The 12,344-nt window shown below is 49.0% G+C and overlaps 1 protein-coding gene across 4 annotated transcripts in view; it reads right to left on the bottom strand.

Moving 5' to 3' along the window:
- LOC142571742 (uncharacterized) overlaps window positions 1-12,344 on the bottom strand; it is a 227,392-nt gene that overhangs the window by 30,333 nt on the left and 184,715 nt on the right. For all 4 annotated transcript variants that reach the window (XM_075680315.1, XM_075680314.1, XM_075680316.1 and 1 more), the window contains exon 2: window positions 11,635-11,883. In XM_075680315.1, the coding sequence (XP_075536430.1) occupies window positions 11,635-11,883 (249 nt within the window). The remainder of the gene's footprint in view (window positions 1-11,634; window positions 11,884-12,344) is intronic.

Genomic DNA, 12,344 nt, shown 5'->3' with positions numbered 1-12,344 from the left:
AGCGCTATCAGCTGTAACTATAGGACAACACACAAGGCATTAAGGTAATCCTGAGGTGTCGAGCGCAGACTTGGAAAAACAATCGTGTGCGGTCGAGCAAGGGGCCGGGCTGCGCAAGCGCGCTCCATGCGGAGACCACGTGCGAGGAGGATTGCGCGTGCCTACGTTTTTCCTTCATATATGGGAGTTCTACAAAGCACGAAAGGCTTGCATTCGCTGCTGCGTACGCAAGAGCGAATGTTTCTCCGCTTGGCGCAGTTATGTTTATCAATCGCGGGTGCAAGCAGCCCCGTGCGGCTTGCGCATGCTGGACGAGGCTGAACCATATGCCGGGTGTCCCACGTAACTCGTGGCAAATTCTTTAAAAATATACGAGTCCCATGGGGGGGTAGCTGGACAGAACCGAGGTAATGTTTGCCGTCACTTGGAGCAAGCCATACTATCTTTTTTTTTTTTTGTATTTGCCTAATTACATAAAAGTCAAGTAATTTCTCAAGTATTGAAATTAACGCAAAATTGTCAATCAGATTATTGTAGGCCATGAAAAATTCCCGGCTCATATTTCCGTTGCTCTATACATGGAACAGAAAGATGCACGGGGAATTTTTCGTGACGCCTTACAATTTCCTGATTGACAATTTTGCGCTGACTCTCACATTTGAGAAGTGTTATATTTGGGATTTCAATATTTGAGAAGCGGATTGCGCACGCTAAAAGATACGCCCTCCACAAACAGCGTCCGCAGGTCTGCGCATGCGCAGACCCAAACTCGGTGTGGGTTCCTTTTTGCAAGCAGAACAAATGGCACAACATGTCGCGACCACGTGGTCGCACATAATGTCCCGTATATGAATTGCCCCCAACGAGCGAGCCCCTTTATGGATGCTCTGCTGTTCGGCGCCGCCGGACTCGTGCATGGAAACGGCGCTCCGCGCGCCCATCGCCCATCCGCGCCGCTGTGGCATCAAGGGTCGCCGAAAGCCGCGCAGTAAGAAAGCAGAAAACGCGCAGCGAGAAAAACGGAGACGAACGCGCCCGACGGCGGGGACGACCGGCGGAAAGATTTTGCCATTCTGGCGCAGTAGCGTCGTTCTTCGGCGTCCGCGCCGGAGCCACGCTGCGGACCATTAGAAAATCGCCATTCCCCCCGCGCTCTGCCGCGCTTTCCTTTTCCAGTCTTTTGTCACGCGCGCGCATCGTCGCCGTCGTATTCTTTGTCGCGCGCGCGCGCGCACCACACACACACAGACGTACACGCACGCGTACACGAACCTGACCGCGCCGGTATCGCGTACCGTTTCCTCTCGCATCTAAGCACGCCGCACTTGCGATTTCATGGCCACGGTTGTCTAAGCAGGCAAGGGTGCGCAGGTCCGCGAAGGATGTCCGGGCAAAGCAACGACTTACTTCGCCGGAAACTCAAAATTGAACGGTCCAAAAAGTGGCATAGTCCGGGGGACACACCGGGCACATGCATCAACCCCCCCCCCCCCCCCCGCGTTCCCCAAATTTGTGTTAGTATGCGGCGTACCCGGCCCCCCTCCCCTCTCATCTATCCCTTTCCCCGAATACAACTTCTGGCTAAGCCATCGGGTCCAAACTCAAGTCAAACCCACATGAAGACACCGGGTACAAAAGGTAACCTATCTGCTCACCGACACGGTTACGTTATACGGTCACGTGACATGGAGTCGTGCCTTGGAAAACACTCCTGCTGCTCTCGGTATATCCCGTGAGGATATGTCATCGCGTTGCATGAAACTTTTGCGGCGCCTCGCTTTCGAAGGCACTATAAGGGACGCAGCCTTTTTTCGCGAAAGAGGACTGCTTACATCCGAAATATTTCGTTATTATGATTGCGCTAGCAACTATGTGGACACACTAAGCGAATTATTGCCATCGGCGTCGCCGTCGCAGTGACGTTCCGTATATATTTAAGTATATGCATGCTATATGCCACGCTATACAACATGCGATATATGCAGGTTACATTCCCACAACATTCTACCACTAAAGTTGCCTATACTAGATCTTATATGTTTGACGAAATTATTCCTCAGAATTTTTAAAATAGCAGCCCACAAACAAATGTTATGAAAGAGACACTGACAGCGCATGCTTTTAATCTGAAATCTTTTCAGACTTAAATATTGAAAGTGCGCAACAAAAGCAAAGCTCAAAGCTGAAAATTATGCAATTTTATTGGCGCGGCTGTGCACAACCTCCATAATCGACCCAGGTATACATAAGAGGTTTGAAACATAACGGATACTGAAAAGTGGTGGTAAAGTCGATAAGAAAGGCGTTGGCTCTAATTAACAAACATCAAAAAAATTGTCCGATGGCAGTATTCAAACAGAGGACCCCTATCACAACAGCTAGTTTTCACTTAGCTTACGTTCATTTCAATTCACACTGCCACCACAGCTACGAGCCTTACACTTGGTGTAATATTCTAACATGCTGCTATCGCATTCATTGCTTCGCCCTTATGGTGACCCTATAATTTTTACTTTTTTACAAGCGTTAGCATTAGGAATATCAAAGTGGAAAGAAGTATATATGACGCGGACCACCGCCAATTATAGTTCGCTCCTCGAAGAACCAGGACGTGTGTGGCGAAAGCGGTTTACATCGCGGATACGGGACTTCAAAGAGGAGCGACGTAACGCTAACTGCATTTTCGCATTTGCCCCTAAATAGCCAGATTTCTTTTTTCTTTTCAGCGCCTTCCGTCCTGGCAGCAGGGAAGGAGAGAGGGCGGCCCTCGGTTCGAGGTGTGCTTACATTCGAGAAAGCGCGGCAGGCACGCGAAGACTGGTGCGCGCCCCACAGCGACGAGAACCAACTTTACGACTGCGCCAAAGTTGTGCGGTCGTGCCAAGAGGAAATCTCGCCGTAGCGCGGGGCTTTTCCTTGATCTACGCTGCGTACGCGACGGACTCTCGGACAAAAGAGAGAGAGAGAGAGAGACGTACACAGCATACTCACCATTGCGCAAACAGAAAGAAAACAAACTGAAAATGAACTGAAATACACGTGTCCTCTACAAAAGGCTCACAGAAGGGTGAATTTAAGGGCACAAACGGACGGTGAGTGAGTGAGTGAGTGAGTGAGTGAGTGAGTGAGTGAGTGAGTGAGTGAGTGAGTGAGTGAGTGAGTGAGTGAGTGAGTGAGTGAGTGAGTGAGTGAGTGAGTGAGTGAGTGAGTGAAGAGCAGAATGTGACTGATTCGTCTGCGCGCATTCTCTTGCAAGACAATGACACATAAGTTTGGGTTTAAATCGGCCGGTGCGATTTTTTATTTTTCTGTTGGAAGAAGCTGTAGCACGTGATTCCCAGCTACGTCTCTGCAGAACTTCCTCTCCGTAAGCAACCAGAATGACACGCGCAGTTGTTCTCGTGGTGATTACATATTTAAGCAATATGCTGCCCACACAGCAAATTCTAATGCACGTTGATGCTTTTCTATCAATAAAAACAGAAAACTATAAGTCTTAATATCTTGCGTTTTAAGCTAAATATCCTTTGAAACTTTCTAACATTTGTAGAGGTTCGCATATGCCTTATTACTGTACGGAAAAGCACTTGGCGGTTCGGACCGTTTGGCAAGTCCTTCCGGTCGGCAAACCGTATTGCCGTACGGTTGATACGCAATACGCATGACGAAAACTATACTTATCGAGTTTATCACTGCCGCATGCATCTGCATTATTCTAAAACGCCTCAGCAAGTGGCGGCAACAGCCCATGGCATTCATTATAACGAAGCTCGTGAGAAAAGTCCGCTGGGTAGGGTCGAAAAATTCAAGATATTAACCTAGGTAACGAGGATAGTAGAAAAGTAGGAGGGACACCAAGATGACGCAACAGCTCTGACGTAGATAAGGTGCCGTTTACGCGACAGAAACTAACGCAATGATGGAAATCTCCATATAAGGAAAGCTGGCTCTCTTCTAACATCGACAGAAGCTCTCCGAGGGAACACGCGACGTAGGCGACGCAAGACGCGCGTACGCCTCCAAAGCTTATTTCTGCGACTTCCTTTCCAAACGTAAATCATGGCACCACGATCAGGAACATCAGGCGTCCGAGAACACAGACTACCACGCGTCTCCCGACCTCGGAGACCACGCAAAAGTGATGCTCGTTACGCAGATGTTTGGACAGACTGAACGACCACCGCTGTTCAGTGATAAAGCTTAAAGATGGCCACAGTCGGTTCATCTGTATACCACCGTCTACCAAAAATTTAGTTATCGTCACTTATAAATGTCCATCGTTAATAGGTCGCAGCTGCTGAGGATTTACTGATTCACGAGGCAATTGCGTATAGTCCGACTTTCGTGAAGCTTAGATCTCGGGTCTAGGTATAATAATAATAATAATTGGGGTTTTACGTGCCAAAACCACTTTCTGATTATGAGGCACGCCGTAGTGGAGGACTCCGGAAATTTTGACCACCTGGGGTTCTTTAACGTGCACCTAAATCTAAGCACACGGGTGTTTTCGCATTTCGCCCCCATCGAAATGCGGCCGCCGTGGCCGGGATTCGATCCCGCGACCTCGTGCTCAGCAGCCCAACACCATAGCCACTGAGCAACCACGGCGGGTGGGTCTAGGTATAACGGACTGTTGAAACGACACAGGGTAGGCGTGAAGCCCCTCCACATTACACGTGGATGGAGGGGCTTTAAGTAGTCAAAATATCACTTACAAACGACTAGGCCGCCTTCATAAAGACTCCCGCAGTGCGGGCACTACGGCGCGCGCCGCCGAAACTTCGCTCCCGTCACGTCGCCTTCGCGTCCGTATAATTAACCGCGGCTTATCTCCAGATCGCGGGGTCGCTGGCTCACACGGTCGCCCCAGGCGGAGTATATACGCACACAGAGGTGCCAGGGACAAAAGACGCGGCTGCAGCCTCGGCTTCGCTTTCTTCCGCGCGTTCCAATGCTGCGCTGCCCTGCAGGGCCTCATTCACAGCAGCCCGACGAGATAGCGATCTCCGGCTTGACCCGCGGCGGACGTTGGAACGGCTGGCGCGCAATGCAACACCTCTGTGCGGCGGAAGCTTGAACGTTGGAGTAATTTTCTGTCTGCAACCAATTAGACCTGCGTGCCTCTCAACAGCTGTACGGCACATTTTACCAAATCTAACCGCAATGGTATCTTATCGGGCGATTTGGTGGCTACGTACGAGAACGATTGAGTTGAATTCTGGGGTTTTAAGTGGCGAAAACCAAGATTTGATTAAGATGTACGCCGTAGTGGAGGACTACGGGTTAATTTTGACCACCAGGGGATCTTTCACGTGCCCCCAATGCAGGGGACACGGGCCCTTTTGCATTTCGCCCCCATCGAAATGCGGCCGCCGCGGCCGGGATTTGATCCCGCGACCTCGCGCTTAGCAGCGCAACACCATGGCTGTTATGCCACCGCGGCGGGTGAATGATGAGCAACATAATTTGATGGGAAGGGAAACAGCTAAGTCGGTTTAGACTAATAAGGCATTTCTCGAAAACTGCTTCCGCTAATTTTGCGATAAGAGGCTGATTATTACACGAGAAAATGGCGGTCAAGGTTTCATTACACCTGAATTTCGCCCCGAAACCCGAGCGCCGGTACGTGAGTGTGACGTTACAGATTCCGAATTTATTTATTTATTTATTTATTTCCTCCCGTATTTGGGCCGTTGTAGTCATAGATGATGTTTGGAGGAGCCAACATCAACACCGGTGGCGCAGTCTCCATCGCTTCAGCTTGCTGCTGTCGTAGTAAATGAGCTCGGAGCTAGAAGACTTGCTAAAATTTGAATTGAAGGGCTTTACAGTGAGAAAATCACAATAAGCAGTATTGGTGGGGAAAAAATTTAATGTATATATAAAAGGCATGGGCCGATTACTATCCCTTGTCCTCTAGAAAGGTTACCTCTCTGTCATGGAATGATAATGAGGACTGGTTCACACATGTCGTCCCTTTCTTGTTTATATGGTATGCCTCAAATATATATCGGGTTAACTGATCATTGTGAGTGAACAGAACCGATGTGCGATCTAAATCCCGCGCGCAGCCGTATTCGCGGCCGAACATGGCCAAATACCTTGCATGGCCATGGCAGTGCATGGCCTTCCACTGAAATAGCTTCTGCGCAATACAATTAAACGTTCATCCTTTGTTATTGCTTTCTTCAACCTTTTCTTCAATATACTGAAATTTGATGACTGGATATGTATGTATGTATGTATGTATGTATGTATGTATGTATGTATGTATGTATGTATGTATGTATGTATGTGTGTGTGTGTGTTTGTGTGTGTGTGTGTGTGTGTGTGTGTGTGTGTGTGTGTGTGTGTGTGTGTGTGTGTGTGTGTGTGTGTGTGTGTGTGTGTGTGTGTGTGTGTGTGTGTGTGTGTGTGTGTGTGTGCGCGTGCGTGTGTGAGTGAGTGAGTGAGTGAGTGAGTGTGTGTGTGTGTGTGTGTGTGTGTGTGTGTGTGTGTGTGTGTGTGTGTGTGTGTGTGTGTGTGTGTGTGTGTGTGTGTGTGTGTGTGTGTATGTATGTATGTATGTATGTATGTATGTATGTATGTATGTATGTATGTATGTATGTATGTATGTATGTATGTATGTATGTATGTATGTATGTATGTGCGCGTGCGTGCGCGTCTCTCCGCTTTGGACTCTTTTAGAAGAGCACTGCCGAATCACTCTGAAACAACCTATTGAAGATGCCGTAGGTGTCGCTCAGGCGGACCACTGTCGGCCAAGCAAAGCAAGTCAACAGGGCCTCCCGGTACATTCTTCTTGAACACAGTTTGTGCGGCGCGAATAGACAGGACATAAATGAACACAAAGAAAAGAACAACCCACCACCGTCACCAACCACCCAGTCCCCTGAGTGAAAAGCTTTTGTGGCTTCCCTTTTCCTTCACCGAACGATAAAAGAAAGCAATGCAAAAATACCGATTTGCTTCATTTGCCTAACGAGACCTATATGAGAAAGATATTAGAGGAGGAAAGAAATAAATAACAAAAGCGATCTGATTCAGTATATCACGCAAACGCAGAGCCATTTCAATGCAAACAGAAACTGGGCCCTCGCTGCAGCGCTCCTGTACGCAGCCTCGACTCCTTTCGACAGCTGTGACACAAATACGAGCGCACCACTTTGCGCTTGTGCGTGCAACCATAGTTACGGCAGCACACAAACACAAATTTATAAGGCGAAGACGAGGAAAAGCTCAGAGTCAGGGCACGTTTGTGAACACGGCGAAGCGTTCCCGCTATTCGCTGTTCGGTTAACTGCGAAGCACAGTTTTTACACCCGTCGTGTTGCAAGTGTATGAGTATACTGTGTAAGCGAAGCATGTAACTGTCTTGATCGTATAAGCCTTGCAAAACGTTAGACGTGAAGCTAATACCCTTTGTCGGTAATCTCCGCACTGTGATAAGGGTTTGCCCGCCACCTCATTAACACTTTATGAGCGGCCATAATAAGATACGGCTGGCGCGCGATAGCCAAACGAAACAGCCGCATGACGCGCGCGCTGGAAAGCGGAATCGTTTGCTTCTGTTGTTATCGTCCATAGGCTCCGCAGACAGCGTGCCGGCCCGAATACGATTCAAATGACAGGTGCTCGCGCTCACAGAAACAAGGTGATAACAAGATCCAGGCGTTGTGGCAATACGTTTTATTCCTTCTAGTATAAGGAAGGAAATAATAAGTGGTTGAATAAAGAAGAAACAATAAAAGCGACTACAGAAGAGGCACTAAGATAAATGTAGCCTATGTTAGCAGATAATGAATTTCGGGCTCTCTCCATAACCTCGAAATATGAGAGAAGTAAATAAAATTACGGTAAAAGTCATCTGACGATGACTGTCGACGGTAATGCGAATATCATTCGAGCAATGCAACTACAGACCGTATTCCTGAAGTCACGTTTATTTAACGCGTGTTGTAGTAATTGTGAGAGTTCTGTTGCCGCGGCTGCATGCCACATACTCAGATATAGTCCCACATTGCTATGGCACTCGCTTGCCAAGGTCGCCAAAGCATGGAGGCATGACAATGACTGTATGACGCCGATCGACGCAGTGACGATGAAATGAGGAATAAATAACTTTATCGACAGAACGACAAAGGCGGTGAACGACGACGGCCTGACGACAATGAGATGCCGATTATTAAATTATGTGATGGTGTAATGACCACACCATGTCGACCACGACCCGAGGACAATGAGATGACAATTGAGATTACTTTTCAATGTGTCTAAAATTTTGCTGTAAATAGTTTTGAAGGTTTGTGTCTTATTAGTTGTACTTTGTTTTATCAGTTGACTGCTACTTCTCCTGCTCCAGCGAGGTAAAGGCCTTAGTCAGGAGGATTACGCCTTCCTTTTGCCTTACCTTGCGGGCAAACCTTGTATTTGTGTTGCCCAAATAAAATGAAAATGAAAAAAAAAACTGCATGGCGACAATGTCACGAGAACCGGAAGAAGCTGGAATGACGACAATGACACCACGACGACATGAAGACTACGATATAACAACGGATGCATAATCACGACTGAATGACGACAGCATCATTACGATAGAATGACGAACAAGTAATTACGTCGATGGATCGTCGAAGGTGGTATGAAAACGACGGAATGACGACAATTGGATGACGGTACTAAAGAAATGACGATGGTAACACGACAACGAGGCGACAATGGCATGATGAAAACGGTACGACGACGACTGAGTGACGACGATGGCTCACGACGACGGCTATACGAGAATCACATGTCGAAGTTAATATGACGACGAAACAACGACCGCGACGGCATCACGACGATGGTATGGCAACGAATGCATGATGACGAGTATGTGACGACGACTGTATGACAACGATGGGGTGACAACCGCATGAGGACAATGGGACGACGACGAGTGCATGGTGACAATGGCGTAACGATCTCCGTTTAATGAAACCGGAATGACTAAGATAGCGTGAAGACGACGGCAGGACGACGACGGTCTGGCAACGGATTCACGATAGAGACCGTCTCAAAATTAAAGAATCCTGGGGTTTTACGTGCCGAAAACACGATTTGAGTATGAGGCACGCCGTAGTGGGGGACTCTGGGTTAATTTTGACCGCCTGGGGGTGCTTTAACGTGCACCTAATGCACGGTACCCCACGGGCGTTTCTGCATTTCACCACCATCGAAATGCAGCCGCAACGGTAGGATTTCGGTCCCGTGCACCCTCGGGCTTGGTAGCGCAACGCCAAGGCCACTACGCCCCCACGGCGGGTCAGCGACTGTCGCGCGATCACGGAATGACAAAATCGGCATGATCACGAATGAATGACGACAGTATGATTACAAAAGAATGATGAACGATTGGCGTCAATCGAAAGACGAAGCCGGTATGACGACGACGGCTTGACGACAGTGTAATGACGTTACTGAAGTGATGAAATTATAAAACGACCGCGCGAAGACGACGACGGCATGAGGAGTCAGATAAAGCTAGAATTAAGACGATGCAACGATCACGGCGAGCACTTATTTAGTGGCCTTAACTATTAGACAACTTGGGCGACTGGGTCGGGGTAGAAGGTGTGACGACGACGGCATGGCGAGGGCAAGATCGCGAAGCCGGATTGATGACGATTGTGCGACCACGACGGCATCACGATGGTGGTGTGACAGGGAATGCATGAAGACTGTGTGACGACGATGGCGTGACGACGAAGGTATGACGGGAGTCGGATGATAAAACTGGAATCAAGACCATGCAACGACCTCAAGCCCGTACTTAGTGGCCCAAGCTGTCGACAACTAGGGGCGGTGGGTCGGGGCAGAAGGTGTGACGACGACGTCATGACGTAACATCACGAAGCCGGAATGACGACGCTGGAACGACCATGAAGGTATCACGACCAGGAGTACATGTGTAGATGCCCAAGTAAATAGACAACACGGGCCACTGAGCGAGCGAGCGAGAGAAAGATAGATAGTCTGCTGTTACATATATCAATGATCAAGTATCTAAGTACTTCAGAAGAACTTCACTTTGGCCTAGTTGGTATTTACTGCATATCATATTGACCGCAAAAAAGACGGGGACAGAGGGAGAGAACACATAAACCCGTGTGTTCATGTGTTCTCTCCCTCTGTCCCCGTCTTTTTTGCGGTCAATATGATATGCAGTATCTAAGTACTACAGCAAAAATTATGCGAGCATAATAAGCATAAAGAAGAGTTTTAGCATGCAATTCTTGTTGTCTTGCGCGGAAAGATGTAGAGGGCTTCACAAACGTTCCTGTGGCTGTAGACAAAGCGGTAGACCCAAAGGAAATAATTACTGGAAGAGTCGAATTCGAGCCAAGGCTTTGGAGGCGTTGTTCTAGAAATCTTTTCCTTTAAATAATGAACCGGCTCAAGCTGCATACCTGAGCCACTAAATAGCTCGGCTTTCTTTTAGATGTATGTTCTTTTTCTTTTATTTTGCGGAAGGCCTATATTATACCCGTGGATGGTGTTCGCAGCTGCCCGTATACAAGCGGCTACGACAGCGAAAGAATAGTACGCCTGATAAATCGTATCTCCTATGCTATACTCCTCGCTTCTTCACCTGCCGTTGCGAACTCAAAACAAGCTTTGCCGCGCACGGCGCTACGCACTTTCTCTCTAGTCACCCCATTCCGTACGGGTTCGCTGCTTTCGACGAGTTTCTCTCACTGTGCCATACCCCGGTCGCAATACGTAGGGGAGCCGAAGACTTTAGGCACAAGGCAAAGGCGCGCCGACATCTTGGTAATGCCCGTGCCATGCATGCAAGGCCAGCTTACAGAAACAATTAGGGCGGGGGCTTAAACGGCCAGAAAGCAGTTCCGGTTAACTATATATGCGACACGACAAAGCGAGGCCCACCCACGATCGTCGCAGTTAATGACGTTACTAACGAACGCAGCACAATTGTGCGCGTTTGTAAACTATTGAGTTTAGTACGTGTCATGTCGGATTTTGGGTATTTCAGCGAGAATGTATATGTGCCTGCGTGAAAATTATTTACTTCCACTCTATATCCCCAACGTTAACTTCTTATACCTCTCCGCCAGAATCATCAGCTATAGCAGCCGTTAAGATTTAAGCACCAAGCTAAGCACCTACCACGGCCAGCGGGGCTATTCCTTTCCCTTTGAAGTCTAAGTTCATATAAAACGAAGATACATGGCACGAAATACAATGACGCAAAAGCACGACAAGGACAATGCAAATCGAAAGTGGACCCCACTAACGCTCACTCGTGTTTTCCTTTCGTCATTGCGTCCTTCACACTTTTATGTTTTCTTTTCTCTCCTTATCTGTTCTTTTCCCCTTCCCCATGTGTAGGGTAGCCAACCGGGCACGTCCTTGGTTAACGTCCCTACCTTTCCCTCTTCGTCTCTCTCTCTCTCTCTCTCTCTCTCTCTCTCTCTCTCTCTCTCTCTCTCTCTCTATCTCTCTCTCTCTCTCTCTCTCTCTGTTTTTCGCCGTAACACCTTTTTTTAACCCGCCCATGCAGATGGCGCTCACTCCTTCTGGGAAACACGCGCGAAGCACCGCGCCCTCGACAGGGACCGCAACGCAACGCACCTCCGCTCGACGTTGACCTGCACCTCGCGTCCGTCGGGCAGCACCAGGCGCAGGTCCATGCGCCCTTCGAGCAGGTCGTCGATGGCGCAGTCGTCGCTCAGCGCCCGGCCCGTGGCGCCCGGCGGGCAGCTGACCACCGACCCGTTGCCGGTCGCGCGCAGGGCCTGCTGGGCCCCGATGGACGACGAGGACGGGCCGCCCACCAGGCTGCGGGGGGGCGCCGGCGCCGCGCACTTCTTGGCGCGAGACCTGCAGAGAGAGAGAGACGGGACACGTGTCGGTCACTCGTGTACACAGCGCATGTCCCGAGAAAGGCATGCGACGACACGAAGCATCGAACCGCGAACGGAGGACACCATAAGGCACTCCCTAAACATATCGAATTAGCACAGTTTCGCGTCAGACCAACCCGATGGTGCTCTGCGGAGGACTTAAATTGGCTCATTATGGTGGCGACTATAGTAATGATGACATAGCATCACACAGGTCGAACCGGCAGCTTATCAAGGAGGAAGTGCACGTCGATCAAACAGCAACGCCCGCGCACGTTGCGCAGCTTTTATACGTGCGACAGAAATTATTATAATTTGAAAGGGGGGGGGGGGGAATCTGGGTTTCCTTCTAAGCATTCGCACGCACGCTAAAGCCATTTAAGTAAATCACCCTATGCGGTGCAGCTTCACGAGTGGTGCCATCAATAAGGGTTTGAT

This window comes from Dermacentor variabilis, chromosome 2 (assembly GCF_050947875.1).
Source record: "Dermacentor variabilis isolate Ectoservices chromosome 2, ASM5094787v1, whole genome shotgun sequence".
In the NCBI taxonomy this organism is placed as follows: domain Eukaryota; kingdom Metazoa; phylum Arthropoda; class Arachnida; order Ixodida; family Ixodidae; genus Dermacentor; species Dermacentor variabilis.
Note: the sequence above shows the minus strand (reverse complement) of the source record. Positions and strands in the feature narration are given on the sequence as shown.